At 49.6% G+C, this 27,935-nt stretch overlaps 1 protein-coding gene across 4 annotated transcripts; it reads right to left on the bottom strand.

Moving 5' to 3' along the window:
- Positions 1 to 648: 648 nt before the first annotated feature.
- Positions 649 to 27,412, bottom strand: AGFG2 (ArfGAP with FG repeats 2). 4 transcript variants are annotated; one of them, XM_016946167.4, is made up of 13 exons: positions 27,020 to 27,412; positions 17,707 to 17,800; positions 16,120 to 16,235; positions 13,157 to 13,310; positions 12,399 to 12,564; positions 10,923 to 11,048; positions 10,035 to 10,067; positions 4,273 to 4,393; positions 3,973 to 4,058; positions 3,709 to 3,792; positions 2,693 to 2,821; positions 2,352 to 2,437; positions 649 to 1,714 (listed from the first exon to the last, which is right to left on the bottom strand). In XM_016946167.4, the coding sequence occupies exons 1-13, from the start codon at positions 27,238 to 27,240 to the stop codon at positions 1,655 to 1,657; spliced, it is 1,476 nt and encodes a 491-aa protein (XP_016801656.1). In that variant the 5' UTR covers positions 27,241 to 27,412; the 3' UTR covers positions 649 to 1,654. The 4 variants fall into 4 exon arrangements, with proteins under 4 accessions (XP_016801656.1, XP_016801658.1, XP_016801657.1 ...); XM_016946169.3 differs by lacking the exon at positions 27,020 to 27,412 and adding an exon at positions 22,380 to 22,491; XM_016946168.4 differs by lacking the exon at positions 10,035 to 10,067.
- Between the last annotated feature and the right edge of the window lie 523 nt (positions 27,413 to 27,935).

Below are 27,935 nucleotides of genomic sequence, written 5' to 3'. Positions count from 1 at the left end.
CCTTGCAAATAGCAGCAGCTAGAGGTTATTTCCAGAAAAATCTGCAAAGTAAATACACTGATCACCCAACTCCCATATCTCTTTGCTGCTCTCTGTGGAAGACCCAGACACACCCCAAGAATGAATGGCCACGGGGCCAGGGCAATGGTGGAAAGGGAGGGGCCTCACCTGGCCTTGGGCCAAACAGCAAGGTGGCCTCTGCCCAGCCAGGTGAGGTGTTTGCCACCCGCCCCCTGACCAGGTCTGTCTTGTCACCACACAAATAGCCCAGACACCACGGCTGGATGTTGCCACAACATCCCCAGGTGGAAAGAGCCTGGGGCAGAGAATGTTCCAGACCCAGGAGGGGTCTACTTCCAGCACCACATTGGCACCAACCTCCTTTGCCCACCCTGGCCCCAGTGGGCATTCCCCTCACATCCAACAAACTCCAGTCCCCGGCAGTGGTGGCTCCTCTCCCGCCACGCTTCTTCTCATTGCTAATGCGGGACTCTTGTTCAGACAGGGATGGGCTCTGCCCTGTCTCTGGCCAATGGCAGCATTATCACTGGCCCAGGCAGTCCAGCCCAGCAGAGCAAGGTCAAGGATCAGTCATGTTGACTGACCTGCAACCCCTCAAAGTGGCCTGAAGCAAAACCACAGGCGCCATTTTCTCTTTCGTTCAAATGCAGTTCTTTTCCAACATTGCCTGCAATGAGCTTTGGTGCAGAGATTTGGGGACAGGGAGGCACATGGAGAAAAAAAAAAAAAAAAAAAGACCAGGCAATTGCACAAAGCCTTTCCCTGGAAAACCCAGGCTCTGGGGATGGTGGGGGTCAGGACACATGGCTGCCCCCCTCCAGCCCTGGAGCTCCGGCTTTGATGGTCGAGGCACAGATGGGGATTCATCCCATTCCCCACATACGAGAGCAGTCTGGGAGCGGGAGATCGGCTGGGTGTGTGTATATATGTATGTATGTGCATATAGATAGATCTATTTATATATAATAGGCTATATTAGAAAATCCTCTCTATGTATAAATATAAAACACTGGTATCCAAACATGACACCAACAGCTAACTAAAGTGCTTGACAGGAGCCGGGCCCGGGTGAGCTCGATGGTAAACCGCTCATCCTGGGCGCTGGGGAAGCAAAACAATGGGGGACCCCTTCAGCAGGGGGTGCTGCAGGAGGAAAGCGTGTGCTGGCCAAGCTGGGCCACCAAGAGCACTTGGGCCACCTGGGCCTTCTGGGTCTCAGGACTGTCTGGTCACTGCCCCATCAACACTGTGCCTCATCTTTCCCCTACCTTCCCCACTGCGCTCCCGTCCATGAGGAGCACAGCGCTGGCGAGCTAGGCCCAGGGAAGAGCTGTTCCACAGGGGACTGATCATTTGAAAAAAATCCCTCCCCCTCAACCATCACTCCTCCAGGTCAGGACCTGCCCGCACTCCTCCTGGGCTTCCTGCCTGGGTGAGGGTGGGACGAGGGAGGGGAGCAGAGGCTTTGTGGAATCTGAGGGCAGCCACCTTTCACCTGTAGGCCCCAAGCAAAGCATTAGCACCTCCACCATCCCCAAGGCCCATAGAAATGCCCACAGGCAAGTGGTCACCAGAGCTCTAGGGAGCAGAGGGGCCCCAGAAGGCAGGGAAGAGGCCCCCCAAAAACACAGTGCTACAAGAAGGGGTTGGTGGGTGGAGGCTTGGAGGCGAATGGGCTTGATGAGGGTCCAGTCTGGAAAGAAAGAACAATACATTTTCCAGTTAGGGGAGAGGAACTGGAAGCTTAGAAGAAAGGCAGCCAGGAGTCCTTTCTCCTGAAAAATCGCTATGCTGAGGGCAGTGGGAAAGTGAGGGAGAAAAGGCCAGGCACGGTAGCTCATGCCTGTAATCCCAGCCCTTTGGCAGGCCAAGGTGGGCTGATCACCTGAGGTCAGGAGTTCAAGACCAGCCTGGCCAACACGGGAAAACCCTATCTCTACTAAAAATACAAAAATTAGCCATGTGCGGTGGTGCACACCTGTAGTCCCTGCTGCTTGGGAGGCTGAGGCAGGAGAATTGCTTGAACTCAGGAGGTAGAGGTTGCGGTGAGCTGAGATTGGGCCTGGGAGACAGAGTGAGGCTGTCTCAAAAAAAAAAAAAAAAAAAAAAAAAGGAAAGTGAGGGAGAAGGGAGCCAAGGGCAGGGCTGGAACAGCATGGGAGATGCCAGTGCCCAGAAGAGCTGAGGCCCAAGCTCAGCCCTGGCTTGGACAATGCAGACCTTCACGAGGAAGGGGCACAGGGGCCACCTCACATCAGCCTCTTCTGGAAGGATTGTCCCAGAGGGAAAGCCCACGAGCCCTACCACAGCACCCCTGCTGGGACACTCACCATGAAGGGGTTGGTGGAGATCCCAGCTGGCTGGCTCAGTGGCCTCTGCCCCAACTTGGCTGATCCTAAGTCCCCGAAGGAAGAGCCTAGGGGGCGAGAGCAGTCACTCAGCTGACACCAGCCTGCCTTCCTGCAGGCGGACAGCAAGGGGGGCCCTCCTAAACCGGGGGAGTAAGGGAACAGAGCAGTGGAAGTACCCGGGCGGGTCTGGTGCTTCCCTGGTCCCCCCTGCTGGTCAGAAAGGGCACTGCATGGGCTCTGATGAGGTCGGAGGAACAACTAACTGATCTCTATGCAGAGATGGGATGGGGTGAAAGGGGTTGTCCATCTACAGCTCTTACCATTCTGCTGCTGAACCAGCGGGGTCTGCGGGGGGAACAGCGGTGCTGGGAAGGAGCTGGCAAAGGCTCCGGTGGGTGGCACTGCCTGGGGGAAGCCAGGCCCAGCACTGCTCATCCCAAAGCCGGGCCCTATGGAGTGAAAGACGGGAGGCTCAGGTGAACTTCTGGAAGGTGGGCTGGAGAACTGTTTTTCCTAAGTCCCTCCAAGATGGGAAAATGGGATATAGTTTTTTCCTGACATGAGGAACGAGGGACCCAGCCATGGAACTCTTCTGCTTCTCACACCACCAAACAACCCTGCCCTCTCCCTGCCCGGGGGTACGTGGCAGGGAGGGCATGGTAGTTCCAGGCACGGGCGCGGTGCAGGACTGGGCTAGCCTCCCACTAAACTGCAAAAACGGCACAAACTTCTAACGCTGTCTGTGCTTCAGTTCTCATCTCTAAAATGGGGACAGTCCGTCTCATAGGGCTACTGTGAAGATCAAATCAGGGCCACAAAGCCCTCAGCACTGGGCCCACCACACAGCTCTTCTGTGTTTGCTCTTATTCCTCTCTCCCCAGCCTCAAGGCTTCAGCCAGCATGAGTCTGAGGGGAGAGCAGCAGAGGCTGGGGAGGGCCAGGGTGAGAGGAGACAACAGGCCTGGAGTTGATGGAAGCAGGGAACAGCGTGAGTGTTTCAGGTGGCTTAAGCTTCGGGACACAGAAGGGACTGGGGCTGGGTGCCCAAAGGGACACTGCTGAGGGCTGGAGACAGGAGAATCGCTGCCACTGTCAGTCAACTCTAAAACAGTCTTCAGTGCGGTCTCCGGTAAGTAGCCGCCTGTGTGCTTCTAATTCTAAAATCTGGCTCTGTGACCTGGGTGCTAGGTGGCCTGGCACCGTGTGGGCAGGGGAAGAACCAGGCTGTCTGCTTCTCCCGACAGCGTGAGACAAAGGGTTAAGGGAGAGGCTGCAGGGTAATGTGTGCCTTGGAAGTCTCAGATGGTCAGGACAAGGGACCATGCTGGAGGCTTACCTGGCGCCAAGCCATTGGGCTGGAACGGGTTGGTGGAAGGCAGCGGGGACTGGGCGGCGGGAGCTGTGAAAGGGTTAGTGAAGGCTGCCCAGGTGGAATGGGGAGCAGCAGGAAAGAGAGAGATGGTTACTTTTTTTCTCATGTGCTTCATCCTGTGATGCCTGAGCATTCCTCTCAATCTCTCCCCTTCCCACCCTGTCCAGAGTCCTTAGACTCCTCCTGGCCTCAGGTCCGCTCCCCTGGGTCTCCACAGGCAGGACTTACCTCCAAAGGCCAGCCCTGTGCTGCTGCCGCCGCCGCCTGTCGTGACAGACTGGAGCGGGGGGACCTGGCCAGCCATCCCGAAGAGGCTACAACACGGGGAAAGAGAAGTCATACACAGCTGCCAGGGCCAATCAAACCTGAGCAAGGGGCCAGGAGATGCCAACCCTGCTCTCCAGGGTGAGTGAGGGAGAGGAGGGGAGGGGAGAACCGCCAGGAGATGCCGATGGGGCTGGGAGGAGCATGGCCAGGCTTCGGGCGGCTCTCCTGCCCTACAGCAGACTGCCCACTGTCTGTACCTACCTGCTAGGAACACCTGCAGCGGGCACCCCGGGTCCCAGGAAGCTGCCCACGTCTGCGAGGCTGTTTGGCTGACTGGTGGGTGCCAGGGGAGCGGCACCAAATGGAGTCCCCTGGCTGCTCCCTGGGCAGTTGTTGAAAATACAACAGGGAGAGCTGAGGTAAGACAGGGCGGGAGGGGCAGGAGAGCAGATGGAGGTGGTGGTGGTGGTGGTGATGGATTGGAGTCATGGCATGACAGGTGCCTGCTGGGTTCTCTGAGGCAGCCCATTTTCTCAGGGACCACCCAGTTCAGGAGGTCTTATCTCCCACCAAGAGTTCTGGGCAAGGTGACAGCCCAGCCGTTCTCCGTGTCCCCTGTGCTCAAAGCTGCGCTGCGGAGAGGAAAGCAGCTCGTCCCCAGGTCAGGCTGTCCTCCTCCTGCTCCAGTTTGGCTTTCATGTCCCACTTTTCCCTCAAGAGATGGAAAAGCCTGTCTTTTCCTCAAGCCCGCATTTCCATTTATCAGAACATGGCAGGGAGGGGCAGGCAGAGGCACCATGGAGGACAGCAAGTCCCATCACACTCAGGAGGCTCCTGGCCTGTGCAGCCTCCAGCTGTCAGCACTGTCCCTTCCCCATTTAGCCGCTGCTTCTCGGGAGGCCACCCCAGTGCCCTGAGCCTGGACGCACTGTTCATGGGGCCAGCCCCGCTGCCGGGTTCTCCTGCCCTGCCTCTTCTTCAGAGCCAAAAAGAAAAAGCACAGAGGGCAAGGCCCACATGGAAATCTTACAAAACAGCTGAGGGCCAAGAGTCCTGGAAATTCCAAGCAATCTTGTCTCAGGGGAAGAGGCTGAGTCCCTGTCATTTTAAGAAAGCCTCCTGTCTGCACATCAAAGTCTCGTCTCTATCTTGGGACCCTATCGACCACACTGGGCTGCTGTGAATGTAAAAGGAGGGTCCAGATGGAAAGAGGCTTTATTGACAGGACGCGGCAGTTCATGCCTGTAATCCCAATACTTTCAGAGGCCGAGGCGAGCAGATTACTTGAGGTCAGGAGTTCGAGACCACCCTTGCCAACATGGCGAAACCCTGTCTCTACTAAAAATACAAAAATTAGCCAGGCATGGTGGCAGGCACTTGTAATCCCAGCTACTTCGGAGGCTGAAGCAGGAGAATCACTTGAACCCGGGAAGTGGAGGTTGCAGTGAGCTAGGATCACACCATTGCACTCCAGCCTGGGCAATAAGAGCGAAACTCCGTCTCAAAAAAAAAAAAAAAAAAAAAAAGGGAGATCTGGCCAGGTGTGGTGGCTCATGCCTGTAATCCTAGCACTTTGGGAGGCCGAGGAGGGCGGATCATGAGGTCAGGAGATCAAGACCATCCTGGCTGACACGGTGAAACCCCGTCTCTACTAAAAATACAAAAAAAAAAAAAAAAAATTAGCCAGGCTTGGTGGCGGGTGCCTGTAGTTCCAACTACTCAGGAGGCTGAGGCAGGAGAATGGCGTGAACCCGGGAGGTGGAGTTTGCAGTGAGCCGAGATCGCATCACTGCACTCCAGCCTGGGTGACAGAGTGAGACTCCGTCTCAAAAAAAAAAAAAAAAAAAAGGGAGATCTTCCACATGCCAGGCACTATGCATAAATAACAGCGACCCGGGCCCTAAATGGGTGAAGCTGAGAATCTAGCAGGGAAGACGAAGTGCCCAGTGCCTACCTGCTGCCAGGTCCTGAAGCCCCGCTCCCTCTCACTGAGTGTCAGCACTTGTAAGACAGTGCTCTCCTTTGCCACCTCCTTCCTAAATGCCTGGGCTTTCTAGATGAATGAGTGCTGGCTGCCAGCTTCCTCCTGGGCAAGGCTACAATGCCACTGTGCTTACTTGGTCATCAATCCTTTCTAATCCACAGGATGCAAGACAGGCTAGAAAGCCACCTGGGTGGGGCCAGGCCCAGTGGCTCACACCTATAATCCCAGCACTTTGGGAGGCTGAGGCAAGCAGATCGCTTGAGGTCAGGAGTTTAAGACAAGCCTGGCCAACATGACAAAACCCTGTCTCTACTAAAAGCACAAAAATAAGCTGGGCGTGGTGGTGCATACCTGTAATCCCAACTACATGGGAGGCTGAGGCACCAGAATCACTTGAACCTGGAAGAGGAAGACTGCAGTGAGCCAAGATTGAGCCACTGCACTCCAGCCTGGGCGACAGGGCAAGACTGTTTCCAAAAAAAAAAAAAAAAAGCCAGCAGCATGGTGTTGGATCCTCTACTGACTCTCCCAGCCGAGGCCTTTCCCTGCCTGCCTCCAAGTACAGTATGTGGAATTTCCACGCAAGCACGGCTCCCTCTCCTCGGATGGCTGACTCTGTGCTGCTGTGGTCCTGCATGTTCCAGGAGCTTTACCCAGTGAGGACCAGGCTGGGAGAGAGGCTGCAGGCCATGCTGTGCCTCCCTGTGGACACTAGGGGGCAGAACCATCCCTAGCCCAGGCGGGGTTGGCCCTTTGCACAGAGGGTGCATTCTCACAAAGGAGGCGGTGGCCCAAGAAACACCTGCACTCCTGTTTGCTTTTCATTTCATGCACTTTTTTTTTTTTTTTTGAGACAGGGTCTCATTCCAATTGCCCAGGCTGGAGTGCAGTGGCATGATCTCAGCTCACTGCAGCCTCGACCTTCAGGGCTCAGCTGATTCTCCCACCTTAGCCTCCTGAGTAGCTGGGACTACAGGCACGCACCACCATGGCCAGCTAATTATTTGTATTTTTGGTAGAAATGAAGTTTTGCCATGTTGCCCAGGCTGGTCTCAAACTCCTGAGCTCAGGTGATCTGCCCACCTCAGCCTCCCCAAGTGATGGGATTACAGGCATGAGCCACCACACCGGGCCTTCATGCGCTTCTTATACCACGCAGCTAGATTTCTACCCTGCCTTATCACAGTTTGAGGGAGAGAAGCAGTTTTGTAAACCCCTCTCTCCATACTCCCCCTCAGAAATATAAAAATAAAAGCAGGTTTGTCAGAAGAGACACCCACCTCTCAAAATCTCCTCTCTCAGTTCACACCCAACAGCTAAGTCACACTCACGGGAACACCTGCATGATCATGGTGTAGTGGGAAGTGGTTCTGCCAATTATCAGCATTAGATCTGGGCCAAGTTGAGCCAGTTTCCTGCAAAGGGAAGCTCTTTCCTTCCTCATGGACATAATGCATGAAGGCACCCAACAATGGCAGGATCCTCGGAAATGTTCCTTGGCTCTGGGTTTGGCTGTAGATTGACTGTTTTTGTTTTGTTTGAGACAGAGTCTTGCTCTGTCACCCAGAGTGCAGTGGCGCAATCTCAGCTCACTGCTACCTCAGCCTCCCGGGTTCAAGCAATCTTCCTGCCTCAGCCTCCCCAGTAGCTGGGACTACAGTCACGTACCACCATGCCTGGCTAATTTTTGTATTTTGGTAGAGAGGGGTTTCACCATGTAGGCCAGGCTGGTTTCAAACTTCTGACCTCAAATGATGCACCCCACTCAGCCTCCCAAAGTGCCGGGATTACAGGTATGAGCCACTGCGCCCAGTGACTGACTGCTTTTTGAGACAGCCAGATAGTGGACAAAAGGTTTAATGCTTGGGACATCCGTGGAGCTGAGCCCTTCCTTCTCTCTGAGTCTGCCCCAAAAACTGTCTTTACGGTGAAACCCTGTCTCTACTAAAAACACAAAAAATTAGCCAGGTGTGGTGGCGGGTGCCTGTGGCCCCAGCTACTCAGGAGGCTGAGGCAGGAGAATGGCGTGAACCCGGGAGGTGGAGTTTGCAGTGAGCCGAGATTGTGCCACTACACCCCAGCCTGGGTGACAGAGTGAGACTCCGTCTAAAAAAAACAAACAAAAACAAAAACAAAAAAAACTCTGTCTTTAGAGCAATCAATTGTACTGGGAAGGCATTTCAGAAGGGACGCATCTATAACAACTTTATATAGGCTGTTTCCTCGAGTGCTCCCATTCCTAGGAGCATACCTTTCTTACTAAATCGAATATTCCTGCACCAATGTACAATTCCTGCCAACAGCGCACAAGAAGGTCCTTTTCCCCCACATAATACTGGCCATTATCAATCTAAAAATTTTGCCAACATGATGTGCAAAACTATCTTATCCTAGTTTGCATTTCTCCGATTAATTAGGTTGAGGATATTTTCTTTTGTTTTTTTCTTTTTCGAGACAAAGTCTCGCTCTTGTCGCCCAGGCTGGAGCGCAACAGCACGATCTCTGCTCACTGCAACCTCCGCCTCCCGGGTTCAAGTGATTCTCCTGCCTCAGCCTCCCAAGTAGCTGCTATTACAGGCGCCTGCCACCACGCCCGGCTAATATTTGTATTTTTAGCAGAGACAGGGTTTCACCATATTGGCAAGGCTGGTCTTGAACTCCTGACCTCAGGAGATCCACCTGCCTCAGCTTCCCAAACTGCTGGGATTATAGGCATGAGCCACCGCGCCTGGCCTATTTTCATATTTTTTTTTCTGGGTGTTACCTGCTTATATGTCTTGTCCATTATTATATTTTCATATTCACAGGAATTTTAAAAATACTTTATGGATACTAATTTCCATCTGTTTTCCATGTTGTATCTTCTCTCCATCTGTTTCATACCTTTAAGCTTTGTTTGTGTCATCTTTTATCATACAGAATGTGACCTATGGCCAGGCATAGTGGCCCATGCCTATAATCCCAGAACTTTGGGAGGCCAAGGCAGGCGGATCACTTGAGGTCAGGAGATTGAGACCGGCCTAGCCAACATGGTGAAACCCCATCTCTACTAAAAATACAAAAATTAGCCGGGCATGGTGGCATGCGCCTGTAATCCTGCTACTCAGGAGGCTGAAGCAGGAGAATCGCTTGAATGAGATCACCCCATTGCACTCCAGCCTGGGCAGCAGAGTAAGACTCTATCTCAAAAAACACACAAACAACAAAACAACAACAAAAACCAAAATGTGACCTATGTGATTTGTCTTTGTTAGAATTTATGGAGATTTTGTTTCCTATAGTTTATTTCTTACTTGTCTGTTAGTCATGTGGGAAAGCATATTATAGTCTCCTAGTCCTTTGGCTTATTAAATTCTGATTGTGTCTAATAGTTTTTGCTTCGTGAATCTCATGGGTATGCAGTCAATTATTTTAAGTACATAATTTTGAGAACCTCTTTGTGAATTTTAACTTTTTTTTTTTTTTTTGAGACAAGAGTCTTACTCTGTCACTCAGGCTGGAGTGCAGTGGCAGGATGTCGGCTCGCTGCAGCCTCTGTCTCCCAGGTTCAAGTGATTCTCCTGCCTCAGTCCCCCGAGTAGCTGGGATTACAGGCGCCTGCCACCATGCCCAGCTAATTTTTGTATTTTGAGTAGAGACGGTGTTTCACCATGTTGGCCAGGCTTATGTCAAACTCCTGACCTCAGGTGATCTGCCCACCTGGGCCTCCCAAAGTGCTGGCATCACAGGTGTGAGCCACCACGCCCAGCCAACTTTTATCAATATGAAATGTTTCTTCTTATAGCCCTCCAAAACGATAAAATAAAAACAAAAGCAGCTAATCAGCTCACAGTGGCACAGTGAGAAGGCTGTGGGCAGAGCATGAGTCAAGAAGTCTGGGCTCTGGTCTCAGCTTGGTCACTCTGTGGCCTGCATGACTAGGGAAATTGCTTAACTGCCTTATCTGTCAAATGGCCAAATTTTAAGGGTTCCTTCCAGCCCTCAAAACTCTATAATCAGAGGCACTTGGGTAGGCTCTGGGGTGGGGATAATAACTTACCAAAGCTGTAACTTTCAGTTAGCATCCGACTGGCTGGCAGTGAGGGTGGAGAAGAGAAGGGTGGGTAGAGGAAGGGAGAAAGAGTGTACGTCACTGGCTTTTCCCCAGACATCTGAGCCTGACAGCGAGCACTGCAGCTGCCCTCCCATGTGTCCAGGGTGTCCAAAGGCAGAAGGCACCCAAAGGCTATGAAGACTCAACGTGTAGAGCTTAGGAAGGAGCAGAATGCTTTAAGAAGGCCTGAAGAGTCTCTTGCAATGGCTAAATAACATAGTTTATTTGGTTTTGTTTGTTCGTTCGTTTGTTTTGAGACGGGGTCTCACTCTGTCACCCAGACTGGAGTGCAATGGGACAATAATCACTCACTACAGCCTCAAACTCCTGGGCTCAAGCAATCCTCCCACCTCGGCCTCCCAAAGTGTTAGGATTGCAGGCGTGAGCCATTGTGGCTGGCAGCAACACAGAGTTTACAGGCCTTTGGTCTTAGAGGGATGGATGAGGACTTCTGGAGACTACCTTGACCCTTGACCCTTTGGGACAGCGTACTATGCAGACAAGAGCACCTTAAGAGAAAAAGTCACGTCCATTTTCAATTTTTCTAGGACTCAGGTCTTCCATACTTCCTAGTGAAAAGTTTCCTAGTGTATAACCCACACAGCTCCTGCTGCAATCTTAGTCATTTTCCTTTCATGAAAAAGCAGAACAGTAGAGCCCCTTCTCCCTGACAAGAATGTGTCAGACACGCTCATCCTCTCCTGGAGCTGCTTCTCTTTGTGCTTTGCTGCTTTGAGCAGTTCTTTAGGATAGTGAGGATATGAATGGTGATTTATGGACATGAACAAATGGACACGGTTGGAAGAGAAAGGAAGCCAGTGGGGCACAGTTTACCTGCAGGAGTTGGCTGGGCCTGGAACGAGGCTTGACCAGCTGGAGGGAGGCTTCCAAACACAGAAGAGCTGGGGCCACTGCTAAAGGCATCAAAGTTGGCAAAGCCTCCTTGGGAAGGTGTCTGGCCTGTAGGTGGAAGAAACATAAAGGTTATATAGAAAATTGTCGGGTGTGGTAGCTCACGCCTGTAATTCCAGCACTTTGGGAGGCCGAGGTGGGCAGATCACTTGAGGTCAGAAGTTCAAGACCAGCCTGGTCAACATGGTGAAATCTGTCTCTACTAAAAATATAAAAATTAGCTGGACGTGGTGGTACATGCCTGTAATCCCAGCTACCTTGGAGGCTGAGGCATGAGAATTGCTTAAACCTGGGAGGTGGAGCTAGCAGTGAGCCGAGATTGTGCCACTCTACGCTAGCCTGGGTGACAGAATGAGACTCTGACTCAAAAAAAAAAAAAAAAAAAAAACACACACACACACACAACAGAAAAAGAAAAGAAAATGTATATGCCTATCCATGTAATATAGCTACTAATTCTAAAGGCCAAAGGCCACTCTTATGGGACATCTGCCTTTCCACAGGGTTCTCTTCAGAGGGAAATGGGTGGGGCCTGGGGCCAAGAGCCAGACCCACACAGGGGAACAGGGGCACCCAGGGCCTCCAGGTTCACTCCCTGCCCTCTTCTGTCCTTACTCCGTGAGGCATTAACATTTTTGTCAGGGCCTAGTTTGGAGCATGAAAATTTTTTTTTCATGGAGGAAGGAGCTTGAATTTTTTTTTTTTTTTTTTTTTTTTTGAGACGGAGTCTCACTCTGTCACCTAGGCTGGAGTCCAGTGATGCAATTGTGATTCACTGCAACCTCCACCTCCTAGGTTCAAGCAATTCTCCTGCCTTAGCCTCCCAAGTAGCTGGGACTACAGGCACGTGCCACCACACTTGGCTAATTTTTTTTTTCTTTTTAGTAGAGATGAGGTTTCACCATGTTGGCCAGACTGGTCTTGAACTCCTGACCTCAGGTGATCTGCCCACCTCAGCCTCTCAAATGCTAGGATTACAGGTGTGAGCCACTGTGTCTGGCTTGAAAATTTTTAAAAAGGGAAAACAGGTTCTATGCTGCTGAACCCTCTACTGGCTATTGCTGATTTGGGGGAAGAATAATCTTTGGTGAAATGGAACACATGATAATCCCCCTCCTCCCATTTTAACAGAGACAGAAAATAATAAAAAAAGGCTATTTCCAGTGTTCTAAAAGGAAGTGCTAGGAGCCCTCAACTATAATGTTTTAGGATCAAACCCCCAAACATAATCCTGGCTGTACTTATTTGACCCCAGTCCTCCCAGCCTCACTGCTTCAGAGTGACCCTCACATTTGTTTGCATGAGAAGATCTAGAGCCACGGTTACCTCCAGGGACTGGATCTCTCATGTTGTAAGCATATACGCTGTAGGGAGGGTCCCATCCCAAAACCCACTTACCCCCAAAGGCAGGGAATGCAGCAAAAGCTGGTGCCATCTGGGGTGCAGCAAAGGGGTCTCCACCGATGTCAGCCAGCAGGTCAGTACTGGCTTTTTTGACAGAGGAATGGGGAGGTGGCTGAGTGCTCCGGGCCTGGGATGTCCGAGCGTGAGACTGACTGACGGGCTTGGAGGAGAAGGAATGCATACAGCCCTTAGAATCCCAGACATGCCCCAGGCCCTCCTCTGGCTCCCCAGGTTGCCCTCAGATAGGCAGGTAGAGAGAGAAGACAGTGAGTAACTGCCCTCAACCTAGAAGATTCCTGGGCAGGAGCTGCCTTAGCCCCTCTCACAGCTCATATCATCCTCATCTTCTCAGTACACCTGCTCCAAGAACCACACATTTTACAGCACATGAGCCAAGGTAACCCTGAGATATACAGGAATATTGCCCAACACTGCCCCCAGGGCTGTTACTCCTCAACCTTCCCAGGTATTGGACACCATATTCCAGCCCCTTCTGTGTTTCTTTGATGGAATGCTCAGGTTTGGAGCTGATATTCTGACTTTCCTAAATACCACTTCCTGTTAGGTTCTGACTTCCAAAAGATATGAGGTCCAGAAGTGACAAATACAAGATACAGGTTAACAGCAGAGCCGAGACCCAACTCACAGCTCCTGCACTGTTGTCTGCTAAGTCCGGGGAATCTGATTCAGGAAACTGACACTCCTGTCTCCCAAATCTCAACAGAAACATGATGAGCAGATCTGAGAGTTACCTGGCTTGAGGTGGAGGCAGCAACTGAGAGAGACGGTGCAGGATCACCCAGAAGTGTCCGAAGGGGCTTCCCTTCTGGGATGGAGCCCTGCACAGGGGTGGAGGCACTGCCTTTGGTATAAGTGGGCCCCTTGACTTGGTCTGGGGGGACATACCTTTGAGAAAGAATAGTTAGGCTGTAAAGAGAGGGATAAAACTTTGGACCACGCTCAGCTGAGGTGTTTGGGAAGACACAGGAGTCAAAATCTATGCTCATTTTTCTCTACTGATTCCCTTTTTTGAAGGGAACCGAGCAACTTAGCAAAGTTCTGCCTATCTTGAGCATCCCCTTGAACACCTTTTGGTTTTTTTGAGACAGGGTCTCGCTGTTGCCCAGGCTGGAGTGCAGTGGGGCAATGTTGGCTCAACACAGCCTTAACCACCTAGGCTCAAGTGATTCTCCTGCCTCAGCCTCCCAAGTAGCTGGGACCACAAACAAGTACATGCTACCATGCCTGGCTAATTTTTTAATTATTTGTAGAGAAGAGGTCTCGCTATGTTGCCCAGGCTGGTCTCAACCTGTTGGCCTCAGGTGATCCTCCTGCCTTAGCCTCCAAAGTTCTGGGATTACAGGCATGAGCCACCACACCTGGCAAAGGTCCCCCTCTTTTATTTCCTGGGTGTTTCTTCAGACTCCTTCTTCTCAGCTCCATAGAAAAGCTGCCTGCCGCCTCATCCTCTAGGTGCTCACAATCCACACTTCCATCCTGCCAGCTCCTGCCGGGACAATTCCCTTCCACTACAGTGTATGTGGCCCCTACTCTGTAAGTGTCAGCTTAATCCTGAGGACATCCCTAGGAGGGACTCCACAGTGTGGTCTTATCCACATCAATCTCTTTGTTCTCTGCATTCTCTTCTCTACCTCACAGTTACCTCCCAACATGTACACACCCCAGAGATCCCACAAGAAGTGATACCAGGGGAGAGGAAAGGTAAGGGAGAATGGAGATGCTGTTTCCTTCATCAGGAAGACAAAATATAGTTGTCCCATGGTATCCTCAGGGAACTGGTTCCAGGATCCCCCTGACAATTCCATAATCAGAGGACGGGACACTCAAGTCTCTTATATAATATGGTGAAGTATTTGCATCAAATATGTATATCCTCTAATATACTTTAAATCATCTCTAGGTTACTTATAATACCTAATACAATGTAAATGCCATGCAATAGTTGCTATATTGTATTGCTTTTTATTTGTATTATTATTATTTTTTGAGACGGAGTTTCACTCTGTCACCCAGGCTAGAGTACAGTGGCACGATCTCGGCTGACTGCAACCACTGCCTCCCGGGTTCAAGCAGTTCTCTGCCTCAGCCTCCTGAGTAGCTGGGATTACAGGTGCCCATGACCATGCCTGGCTAATTTTTTGTATTTTTAGTAGAGACGGGGTTTCACCATGTTGGCCAGGCTAGTCTTGAACTAGTCCTGACCCTGTGATCCACCCACCTTGGTCTCCCAAAGTGCTGGGATTACAGGCATGAGCCACCACGCCTGGCCTTATTTGTATTATTTTTTATTGTTGTATTGTTATTTTTTGTGTTCCCTACTTTTTTTTTTTTTTTTTTTTGAGACAGTCTCTCTCTCTTTGCCCAGGCTGGAGTACAGTGGCATGATCTCAGCCCACTGCAACCTCCGCCTCCTGGGTTCAAGCAATTTTCCTGCCTCAGCCTCCAGAGTAGCTGGGATTACAAGTGTCCACCCCCACACCCAGCTAATTTTTTTTGTATTTTTAGTAGGGATGGGGTTTCACCATGTTGGCCAGGCTAGTCTCGAACTCCTGACCTCAAGTGGTCTGCCCACCTCAGCCTCCCAAAGTGCTGGGATTATAGGCGTGAGCCACCTTGCCTGGCCTATTTTCCCAAATATTTTTGATGTGAGGTTGATTGGATCCATGGTTGCAGAATCTACAGATACAGAGGGCTGACTGTACATATAAATCATGAAACAAGGCCGGGCACGGTGGCTCACGCCTGTAATCCCAGCACTTTGCGAGGCCAAGGCAGGCAGATCATTTGAGCCCAGGAGTTTCAGACCAGCCTGGGCGACGTGGTGAAACCCCATTTCTACAAAAAATATAAAAATTAAGGCCGGGCGCAGTGGCTCATGCCTGTAATCCCAGCACTTTGGGAGCCAAGGTGGGTGGATCACGAGGTCAGGAGATCAAGACCATCCTGGCTAACACGGTGAAACTCCGTCTCTACTAAAAATACAAAAAATTAGCCAGGTGTGGTGGCGGGCGCCTGTAGTCCCACCTACTCGGGAGGCTGAGACAGGAGAATGGCGTGAACCTGGGAGGTGGAACTTGGAGTGAGCCGAGATCACGCCACTGCACTCCAGCCTGGGCGACAGAGCGAGACTCTGTCTCAAAAAAAAAAAAAATATATATATATATATATATATATAAATTAGCCAGGCATGGTGGCACACACCTGTAGTCCCAGTTACTGGGGAGGATGAGGTAGGAGGATCACCTGAGCTCCAAGAAGCTGAGACTGCAGTAAGCTGTGACTGTGGCACTGCACTCTAGCCGGGGCAACAGAGTGAGACCTTGTCTCAAAAAAAAAAAAAAATCATAAAATGATGGGTTAAAGGAATAAAACTATAGGATGTGTGCTTCCAGCCATCTCTCCCCATACATAAGATCAGCTGAGCTATAAAAATGAACACCCACAGGCCTACCTCCCGACTCCAATCAGTCTACTATCTCTCCAAAAGAGAGGACATAAAATCTGCAGGGTTAGTGACTGAGAACAAGTTGTCCTTTCATGTAGATTTATTTTAGCCGTAACTGAATGTGAGTGGAACAGAATCGACCCAAGTCTAGTCTTTTGTGAGAAGGCCAAATTCAACTCTAGAAACTGGACTGTCAGATGAAGAATGTCTTGAACACGTTTCCATAGCAATCTCTTTCCTACTCCTTACCATCTCTTCTTCTCATATTTTTCCTGGAGAAACTCCTTCACTTTCTGAGGATCCCTGGAATCTGGTACTAAAGATGTCCGAGCATCAAATAGACCCAACCAAATCTTCCGGCAAACCTAAAAGAATGAAGGTGTCAGAGGAGTGGGAGCAGAAAGCAGGAAATACAAAAAATACCACTTCCTTTTTTTTTTTTTTTGAGACGGAGTCTCGCTCTGTCGCCGGGCTGGAGTGCAGTGGCACGATCTCAGCTCACTGCAACCTCCACCTCCGGGGTTCAAGCAATTCTTCTGCCTCAGTCTCCCAAGTAGCTGAGACTATAGGCATGCGCCACCACGCCCAGCTAATTTTTGTACTTTTAATAGAGATGAGGTTTCACCATGTTGGCCAGGATGGTCTCGATTTCTTGACCTCGTTATCTGCCCACCTCAGCTACCCAAACTGCTGGGATTACAGGCATGAGCCACCGCGTCCAGCCACCACTTCCTATTTATTCATCAGTAAATACATATTGGCTGGATGTGGTGGCTCACACCTGTAATCTCAGCACTTTGAAAGGCCGAGGTGGGTGGATCACTTGAGTACGGGAGTTCAAGAGCAGTCTGGGCAACACAGCAAAACCCACTCTCTAAAAAAATACAAAAATTAGTGGAGCATGGTGGCACGTGCCTATAGTTCGAGCTACTTGGGAGGCTGAGGTGGGAGGATCGTTTGAGCCCAGGAGGTTGAGGTTGCAGTGAGCCAAGATTGCGCCATTATGCTCCAGCCTGGGTGACAGAGCAAGCAAGAGCTTGTCTCTGATAAATAAATAAATAAATAAATAAATAAATAAATATTGAGCATGGACACAGTGCTAGGATCTGGGTCTACCTACAAACCAGATATGATTCCTGTCCTCGCAGAGTTTATAATCCAATGGGGCAGTCATATCTTAGATAAATAAAACTAAAGTTATAATCACATTTTGTGACATGTATTGAAAAAGGAAAATAGAGGGCCATGAGAATTATGGAGAATTAAATTTCGCTAAGGGTAGGGTCCAGGACAATTTTCAGAGCTCTGGCTTCCAGGACACCTCCAGAGGCCCTTGAGGATACCCTCTAAGTAAACCAATCACCCATAAGCTGGCGTACTGCTAACACCAAGGATAGCAACTTCTGATTGGCAGATTTAGCTAGGGAAGGGGTTTAAGTCACTTTCCAGTACAAGATATGCACTTAAATCCAGGTTGTCGAGGCTGAAGGCAGCAGAGCTGGCTCCAGGAAAGCTTCCTCAGAGGGGCTGGCCCAGTCAACTCTGAATGCTCACGCTCTGGAGCTCTGGTCATTCTACCCCTCCATTGCTCAGGTGCCACATCCTACAACGATATTGCTACTTCCCCTGACTCCTGAAAAGGAGGCCTAGACAAACCATGATTTGTATAACAGAATAAAGATTCTGTAAATATACCTAAGGAAAGAAATCATACATATGAAAAAATTAAGAGAAACTCAACCAAAAATAAAACTGTAAGGTTTCCCTACAATCTTGAGGCAAAGCCCCACCTGCAGATAGGGTGTCCTTCTCACCACTCCATCGGTGGCAGCTCACCTCATTTCCACGGGATTGCAGGAATACTACTTCAGGCTCAGTGAAAGTTGTCATGGAGATTGACTTGACACGATGAGGGGGGTTCAGCCCTCTCCTACGGGAGAGAAACAGGAAGAAAGAGAAGTATAATGCAGTTAGCACGGCAGGCTGTTCATGGGAGGAGGAGGAGGAGGAGGGAGAAAGGGTGAAAGAATAGCATATAAACTAAGCTCAGATAGAACCCCCCCCATCTGAAGCTACTTCCTAATTCCAGGAAAGAAGGGAAATATTTGGAATATTTTGGAGACATTAGAAGTCTCCAAAGAGAGGCCAGGCACAGTGACTCACACCTGTAATCCCAGCACTTTAGAAGGCCGAGGCAGGCAGCTCACTTGAGTCCAGGAGTTCAAGACCAGCCTGGCCAATATGGTGAAAACCTGTCTCTACTAAAAATACAAAAATTAGCCGGGCATGGTAGTGCACGCCTGTAATCCCAGCTACTCAGGAGGCTAAGGCACAAGAATCGCTTGAACCTGGGAGGCAGAGGCTACAGTGAGCCAAAATCACCCCACTGCACTCCATCCTGGGCAACAGCAAGACTCTGTCCCCACTCCCACCACCCCCCTCCAACCCCCAAAAAAAAGAAGTCTCCAAAGAGACAGGGAAGAGAGAGTCAGGAACATCCTGTGATCCCAGTAGTTCTGGAGAGGAAAGGTAGAGCCTGCCCATCCAGAAGCCTCCTCTAGCCTTGCTCAGATCCTAGTAGTTTCAGTGTTCAGCCTGTAGGCCGAGGAGGTACTTCTGGGAACTCAGACGCGTGACCACTTCCCACTTCCTACTTTATCATTGTTTTAGACCTACAGCCCATCCCCAAGGTCCCAGGGCCCACAAAAACACAAATCCTTCAAGCATGAGGGAAGGCAAAAATGAAGGCCCAGTACTATTCTTGATAACACTAACAAAAACAGGATATGGTGACAAAAAACAGTCTCTAGCCCAGCTGGCCCTCCTTGTGTCTACAAAGAAGGGTGGAGTGGTGGTGGGATGGAGAGGGTCCCTCTCTTTCAGGAAGCCATCTCTAGGAAAAGAAATATTTGATTTTCTTATTTCTGTATCTCTCAATAAAGCAGGAAGAAGTCAAGTTCAACCATGAGCTATAAGGCTGGCATGGGCGAGGAATATGTAACCTGTGGCAATGCTTTTGTGCCTCCTCTGTATGTTCTGTTAACTCCCTGGGAATCCAGTTCTGCCTCCAGGAACCCTGTGGAGATTATAAGAGAAGAGAAGGCTTCCTTGTCCCCACTCAACTGGTCTCAGGAGTGTTCTAATACAGGAAACTTGGGGCTAAGCCAGGCAGGGCTTCATAGGTTCCCCTGTCCTTGCACCTTAAGTATTATTCTGGTCTAGGTCTACTACCCTCACTGGATTAAACAAAACTGCCCAAACCAAAACAAGCTAGATCCTGGGACAGGAGGGAAGCAGTCTCAGCAGATGAGGCCTCTTCAGACTTTTACTCTCATGGAAAAAAAAAAATGGCCAAATCGAGTTGCTCAAATAAAAATCCAGAATAGGGTCCTGGCTGACAACCTCAGGAAGCGCAAAGGGGGAAAAAGAGACAAAAATATTTAACAGATGAAAATCCTGAAAATTCACAAAGAAGGTGGGGAAAACATACATTCACACTAACAGGTGCACACACAGAATCCAAGTGCTCCTGCCAAGTCTGGGAGAACAGCAGCGAGGTGTAAGCAAAAGCAGCGGTGGTGGGGGTGGGGGTGGGGGGCAGGGAGTGGGCGGAATCAGTACAGAGTGAACAGTAAGGGCGGCCACCCTGCGGATGATAAATTACTCATTATGGGATTTTAACAAAGGACAGGACACTGGAGGCTCCAGTTGACGCTGTTTGCAGCAATTCTGCTGCTAGACCTTTAGGTATAAAGGGTCTCAAAAATGCTCTTATAAAAGACAAGCAATATCAAAGAGGACTGATGCCCCCAAGGAAAGATAAGCTCAGGGAAAAACGAAAGCAAGGCTTTGTTACTACATATCAAACAATAGCTCTTAAGCTTGGCCTGCCCCGAAGACTGTCTTCCGATCACATTTCAGAGACAGTCCGTTCTCTCTCCTAAGGCCTCTCTTGCTAATGGCTTGGTTTGGTTTTGCTTTTAATTCTAGCCAGCCTGCTTTTAGACTTTCTCACCTTAACCACTAGGCCCTTCCCCTTCAGAATGTCAGGGCTTTCTGAAGTCTAGCCAGACCTCACTGTCCCTGTGATCTCAAAGGTCTTCTCCCTCACCTCCTACAAACAATATTCACTTTGCCAAAACACAAGGCATTATGGGAGGCACTGTGGGGGACACAAAAATTATAGGACAGAGTTATCTTATCACCAGGAGCTCACAAGAAGAGCCTAGGAAGCCTGGACAAAGGTACTTCTTACTGCAGTAGGGTGCTATTCAGTCAGGCACTGATGGATCAGGGAGAACATGACTCCAGGATGCAGCAGTTGCGGAAGGAAGAGAAACAGTCATGGGGAAGGTAAAATGTATTATGTTTACACTAGAAAAACAGATTCTAAGCCTATCACAAAAAGGTCATTGACATTTCCTGAATGGATAACCAGGAACTGTTAGCGAACTGTAAACAGGGAGGTGTGCTTCCTTGTTAGGGGGAGGAGGCAGGACTCAACCCAGGCATCAATCAAAATGGGATGCTTAGAACAGAACTTATGGTTGAGCCTGGACTAAAAGAGTTTATTTTTGGTGGGGGTGGCGGGTGGGGGGGGGCGGCAGACGTGATAGGATGATGGGAAGGCAGAGAAAATAAGAAATGATTTAGGTGCTTTGGGCCAAATGAATCTGATGGAACAGGATGTTTCCATAGCACAGTACAAAAAGCATTGCTCTGACCTTGATGTCTGTAGACTGGATTTTGTACAACCAGAGCCACAGTCTGGGGGCAGGGAGAATTCTCTACAAGGCAACACTGCAGCCTAGGAAGGGGGCCTAGTTACATGGCCTATGAGTCAGAGTTTTTCTTTCTGAATCACAGAGAGGCCACTGCTGGCCAAAAGAAGCAATTTAGAAACGAGAGCCCCCTTCCTCCTGGAAGCTAAAACCGTGTGGCCTAGGTGTGCTGCATTTCACTGGGTACACACCAGGGTCATGCAGCGGACCAGATGTGAGTCACTGGCCTGGAATTAAACAGGCCCAGCTCTCCCACTTGCACCCAGCTCCCCAACATAACTCTCAGGTTCCTCCCAAAAGAGGTAATCACAGCAAATTCATTCTGGTATTTCTAACCAGGAAGTGCTGGGGAGGAACAGAGATCAATTTATTTTCTCAGAATAGAGTAAGTTTTTCCAATGGAAAGTACATTATTACTAGGACTCAAGCCTCCAGCCAGTCAGGTTGTCTTTATCCACTTCAGTTTCTTTTTCACAGGGCACCTAAAGGGCATATGAAGTATTCTGAATTATTTGGCAGCTGAAGCCACTTGTATGTGTAGCTGCTAACATCTGCCCAGTCCTCTCTCTTTCCCTCCCTCCCGTCTCCTCTCTGATTCCATTAGGCATAGTACTATTTCCACAAATACCACACCTTTTGTTTTTCTGTGATCATCACCCTCATGCTGGCCCATATTTTTGCTTCTATCTTGCTTCATAAAAGCATCAAACCTGCTCAGCTGCTCAGATAAGAAAGTTCTGCCAGGTCAACAATGGAAAAAAACCAGTTCCACCCAGCACCCAAGTTCTTTTTCATTTGTGCCAAATTTGGACTTGGGAAATCCTTGCCTTTGAACAATTGTGTTCAGATTCATAGACCCCAGATCGTGTTTCTTTGCTCTGGGATTTCACTCCTCTGCTTCTGAACAGGGTACAACTAAACCAGTTTAGCTCTTATCTTGGATGCAAACATCACCATGAAGAGTCCCTGTTAGGAACTTTTAATAGTCCCTAAGAGGAAGGCTCTCCTATTACCCTGCTCCAGGGTCAATTTCACTAATTTTAGGAACCCTCTTCCTGATCTAAATTCTGCTTCAACCCATTTCCTTTGTTCCTCCTCAGCAGCAATGATAAACCGCTGTCCTGTTGATTAGAGCCAGGTAGACTCCTGATAGCATCCAGCCACCCTTCCCTTTAGGCTCAACCTCAATCTTTTTTACATGTCTCCCTCTGCCCTCACCTCTCTCATCCCCACCCCCCCACCCACCACCCCACGTCGAGCTTTTTCTCATCCCTTTAGTAATTTATTACTTCCTTCGGGGCTTTTCAAGTGGTTCATGCACCCCTTATGAAACAGCACCTACATCTGTAATTTAGTGAGAGACTCTGTCCACCTCTGCCCAGCAGAGGTCAACATGAAAGGTGACAGAGGAGGGGATGGAGGGATGGGACTAAAACAGGGGCAAGGTACATGTGTACCTCTCCAACCCAGACAGATGGAAAAGTACTGAATTATTGAAGAACATACTGTACCTTTCCTCCCATGGAGATTAAAATGCTTCAACTAAGAACCACCAGCAAGCCCGACAGGGAAAGTAAGGCACAAGGAGGGCAGGAACTTGTCACAAATAAAGAGCTGTCAAGTGCATTCTTGACACCCAGCCCAGAGCTCTGCCCACCTTAATTCTGACTCCTGTGATCACAGTAAAGTTGGGCAGAAATAGAAGAGATAAGTGTCTATTACAAACACCTGAAGAACGATGGATTGAAGATGGACCCAAACAGCCACATCAAGGAAACATGTCATACTTTGCTGAAGAAATTGGGTGTCAAAGTTAGCGTCCATCCTTATGTCAATGAGATCTCAGGCCTCAACATCCATTTTCTTTCTGAGGAACAGTGGTTCATTCACAGACGCATTCAGGCAAACCAGAACAAGAAAGAACATTTAAAGCACTGCTTTGCAAATAGATGCTTTTTAGCAGCAATTTTTACCACGTCTTAAGATTCAAATGACAGATTCATCCTCCAAGAATTAGAAATGTAACTAAACAAACAAGCATATGTGTATGTTGGGGAAATTAAACAGATCCACATCTAGGTTAAGGAAATTAGGTACTGGAAGAAAACCAAATGAATAAAACTAGGTCAGGTGTGGGACCTACAATTGTGGCAGTATGTATGTAAATTTAGGAACAGCAGAAACTAGCAGGTTTTCTCTCAAGCCCTCACACCAACGCTGTAGGTTTTTGCTACAGCTGAGAAAATATTTCTCATTAAAAAAGAGAGAACAAGAATGAGTTCATACATGCAGGGATACAGGCAGAGTCATACCCACCCACCAATATTAAAATGTGTGTTTTTCTTCAGATCTTAGGAAATTCAACTTTGGCTGGAACCATCAACTTTGCTACATCGGCCAATCCAACCAGCTGGGAATTCTAGTAATTTTGCTCACTGCCCCCAGACGACTCTATCCCCTCATGAAGGAGACATATTTGTAACCCACTGAACAGAAAACTGGCCTTTAAAATAATGTCATCCTGCTGTCTCCTTTCTGTGGCTACGGTGCTAATGTGGTATTTCAATTTCTTCCCTCAATATCCTCTTCATTTTAACAAAGAATATTTCTTCTCGAGGCCAGGCACAGTGGCTCACGCCTGTAATCCCAGCACTTTGGGAGGCCAAGGCAGGTGGATCACCTGAGGTCAGGAGTTTGAGACCAGCCTGGCCAACATGGTGAAACCCCGTCTCTACTAAAAATACAAAAATTAGCTGGGCATGGTGGTGTGCACCTGTAATCCCAGCTACCTGGGGAGGCTGAGGCAGGAGAATCGCTTGAAACCAGGAGGTGGAGGTTGCAGTGAGCCAAGATCGGACCACTGCACTCCAGCCTGGGCGACAGAGCGAGACTCCATCTCAAAAAAAAAAAATTAATAATAATATTTCTTCTCTTTGCATCATACCTCAGTTTGGTATCACTCTAACCCACAGAGCTTCATTTTACTTCATAGCTTTTAGCAATACAGAACGATTTCTTTATAGTCCATGGCTTCCACTAGGATGTCAGCTCCGTGAAAATGGGAACTTATCACTACTGTATCTCCAGTACCTAAAACAGTGTCTGGCGCTTGATAGGCACTGAATAAGTTCGTGTTGACTGACCGAATGAATAAACATGCAGGCTGTCAGCTGACCACAATTTTCACTTCCCACCAACACCAAACCCTAATCTACAGGTAATCAATCATGGGGATTTAAGATGCTAATTGGTCTCCGTGCCACCATGGAGCCATGCCTCCAGAAATAAGCATCCCCTGCCTCACATTCTGCCTTACAGCCCACCTGCCAGCTCCCACTCCTTCCCACAGCACATCAAAGGGACACAGGTAATACTGTGTTAAGACCCCTTTACAAGGATTATATGCCTTGCCCTTGTCATGCTAATTATAGGGAAACTCCAGCTTTCTTGCAGAGTTTCTCCTGAAATTTCTCACTCTCAACATACCTTCAATTCAGCTTCATTTACTGGCCTAACCTCTTGATCTTTCATTTCACTCTCATTTCCTACTAACAAAGGGTTGGTCTAGCTTCTCATTTCCCAAACACCAAAATATGCTCTCTAAATCCTCCGCTGTGAGAATCACTCCCTGGTTTAGTCTCATAATGCTTTACCAAAAAGCTAAGCAGGCTGGGTGTCGTGGCTCACGCCTGTAATCCCAGCACTTTGGGAGGCTGAGGCGGGCGGATCACTTGAGATCAGGAGTTCGAGACCAGCCTGACCAACATGGCGAAACCCCGTCTCTACTAAAAATACAAACATTAGCCAGATGTGGTGGCGCGTACCTGTAGTCTCAGCTACTCAGGAGGCTGAGGCAAGAGAATTGCTTAAACCCAGGAGGCAGGGGTTGCAATGAGCCGAGATCGCGCCATTGCACTCCAGCCTAAGCAACAGAGTGAGACTCCATCTCAAAAAAAAAAAAAAAGAAAAGAAAAAAGAAACCAGGTTTTTAACATGTCCCAGATACCTTAGCTTTCTTTGTGTCCTGATTGAGGGGTATTATAAGGGAAATGTTATCTGTGGGACACTTTAACAAAGATCTACAAAATAATGATAACAATGTCAGCACTTCCCAGTTACTCAATTTTATCCATCAGTTTCATCCTTCTGCTTCTCATAGCAGGATCTTCAGGAATCAGCTCTTTCTCTTTCTACTTTACCCTATACATACTCCTTTTTTTTTTTTTTTTTTTTTTTTTTTGTGAGACAGAGTCTCGCTCTGTCACCCAGACTGGAGAGTGCAGTGGTGCGATCTCGGCTCATTGCAACCTCCACCTCTTGGGTTCAAGCAATTCTCTTGCCTCAGCCTCCTAAGTAGCTGGGATTACAGGCACCTGCCACCATGCCTGGCTAATTTTTGTATTTTTAGTAAGAGATGAGATTTAGCCATGTTGGCCAGGCTGGTCTCGAAACTCCTGACCTCAAGTGATCTGCTCACCTTGGCCTCCTATACATACTGAGCCACCGAGCCCGACCCCTATACATACTCCTAAATGTTGCTCAATCTCTCCCCAGAGTTCTTCACCCACTCTCGAGTCTCTATCCTCTTGCTTCATTTCAGTCCATCTCAGTTTATGACACATTACTGTTTGGGTTCTCAATCATTATCCCAAGAGCCACGATGACTTTTACTTAGACCAAAGTCAAGTTCATCCTTACAACCCACAAGTGAGGTTGATCAGAACCCAGAGAGAAGTTTAGCAAAGGAGGTTAAAACGAAGTAAATAATTCCAAACGGTATCTTGAGAAAACTAAATCCTCATTGCTGGTCTGGCATGATCATCACTAATATCAAACAACAAATGTTGGAAACTGCAATGCCCATATGGCACTGGATAAGTTACGAAACCTCTCTTTGCTTCTGTTCTCCCATCTGTCTTGCAAGAACAATAGTGCTCGCTCCCTGGCTCCTAAAGGTATCAAGACAGGGAAAGCTTTTTTTTTTTTTTTTTTTTGAGACAGTGTCTTGCTCTGTCGCCAGGCTGAAGTGCAGTGGCATAATCTTGGCTCACTGCAACCTCCACCTCCCGGGTTCAAGTGATTCTCCTGCCTCAGCCTCCCAAGTAGCTGGGAGTACAGGTACGCGCCACCACACCCAGGTAATTTTTGTATTTTTAGTAGAGATGGGGTTTCACCAGGCGTGAGCCACAGCGCCTGGCTGGAAAGCATTTTTAAAAAAAAAAAAAAACAAAAACAACAGTGTCTTAAAATAAGACTAAAAAATTGTCAAAATAAATCCCTTGACAAACTTATTAAAAAACAGAGATCCAGGCCTGATATCAGATGTTAATCATGCATCTAACCAAATAATATCTTAATTTGGGAGTAGGAGGAGTGCAGAGGGGAGTGGAGGGGGCTTTACTATATAACCAGAAATCTAGGCTAGAATTGTGGCTGTAAATTCACTCTGGCATGACCGAACAGTACCAATGCCAAGAGTAGCACTCAGATGATGCACCAAAGCCCCCCCCAAAATCTAGAGTTTCCTGGATGCTACCACCAGGATCCAGTCATGGCAACAGGGATCTTAAAGGTGTAAATGATTAACCTTCAGGATGGCTCACCTAGACGTGCAAACGTTTGAAAAAGCTAAGCTCTCTACCAGGGTAACCCATTGGCTCTCATCTCTTAGATTTCGTAAGAGTTTTACCCTCTGGGTAACATTTCAAAGCCCTGCTAAGATTAGTATCTACACCTGAACTCTGGACCATGGCTCCCTTCCAGCCACTATCTCTAGGCTGTCAATCGGGGTTAATTCGCTTTTTTTTTTTTTTTTAAATCCTGTACTCTAATCATAGGAATTTCAACCAAGTTTCAGCTGGCTTCTGCATCTCACACTCCAGCAGGGACACAAGCCCGAAGGAAAAAAGGTGCCCGTCCATCTCCAGGCCGGCTTTCCCCACCTTTTTCCTTTTTGCTTTCCACCTGCATGAAGTTCCCTCTAAAGGTGCATGTCATTCTCTGGCCCTTTAAGTCCCGACACCCCATCCCACTCCGAGTTCCCTTCCATCCTCCGCACTTTCTCCCTCCCCACTTGCAGTTTGCCTCGACCCCCTCAGGGAGTTTCTCGGTCCCTCTCCGGGCGTCCTTCTGCACCCGTACCCTTCTCTCCGCAGAGCGACTCCGGCCTTGCTTCCTCTCCCCTGCCCTTTCCCCTCCCCACCACACCGCTGCAGCAGACGACCCCGTCCCCACAGCCGGCGCGTTCCCTGACCTCCCCTCCGCCCCTCACCTCGGCCCCCTTCCCTCGCGCCCCGGAGCCCCGGCCTCCCCACCCCGCCCCCGGGTCCCCCCACGCCGACCTCGGCCACTCCCTCCCGGTCACTCACAGGAGGCCGGAGCAGGTGGTGCACACGAAGCTGCCCACGGTGATATCCACGTAGGTGACCCCGCGCTGGGCGCACTCGAAGCAGTGGCGGTTCCCGGCCTGGCTGCAGCCACCCAGCTCCCGCACCCGACGGCACCACACCTCCGAGGCCGCCTCCGCCTCCGCCTTGCCCCCGCTGACCCCGCCGCCCGGGCCCGGGCCCTTCTTCGCCGCCATCACCATCGCTGCCCACTCCCTCCCCGCTAGTCAGCAATCACCCCTTCAACCACTGCCGCCTTCCCGCCTCCTCAGCCGCCCCCGCACGCCCGCTCCCCTGACAGAAGCTCGGGAGCGGGCGGCATCCGCAGGAGACTTCGCCGTCCACCACCCTCCTTGCCCGTCCTGCACACTGATTGGCTAGGTTTCTCCCACCTCCTTACTCCGATTGGCCCTCCCTGGGACGGCCTCCGGTTGCTGGAGCCGCCAATGCCACGCCCCACCGCCTTCAGGCCTCAGGCCTCTCCTATTGGCCGGCAGAGACCCCAGCAGCGAGAACCGTGCGTGCCCTCTCCTTGTCCCCGCCCCCTCTCGCGGCTGCCTCCACCGTGGCCCGTCTCCTAGTTCCGATTGGTGAGTCCTCGGCACTCGGGCTCCGACGCTAATTTTGATTGGCTGGCGGGGCTGCAAAGTTAGCGCGCGAGACAGAGGAGGTGCCCCGCGCGTGCGTAGCTGTCGTCCTCCCGACTGATGACGTTAATTCCCGGCAAATTTCAAAGGCTTATTCTAGACTGTGTAGAGTGTCATGCAAAGCCGAAGAGAAGTGGCCATGTGAGGGGCTGAGCAGGAGGGGGAAAGAAGAGAGCGCTTAAGGGAGAGAGGGAGAGGGAGCAAGAGTGCTTTACTAGACCAGTGCTCTAATTCCTGAGCCACAGAGCGAA

The sequence above is a fragment of the Pan troglodytes genome, chromosome 6, assembly GCF_028858775.2.
Source record: "Pan troglodytes isolate AG18354 chromosome 6, NHGRI_mPanTro3-v2.0_pri, whole genome shotgun sequence".
NCBI classification, from domain to species: Eukaryota; Metazoa; Chordata; class Mammalia; order Primates; family Hominidae; genus Pan; species Pan troglodytes.
This window is presented reverse-complemented; position numbering and strand designations above follow the sequence as displayed.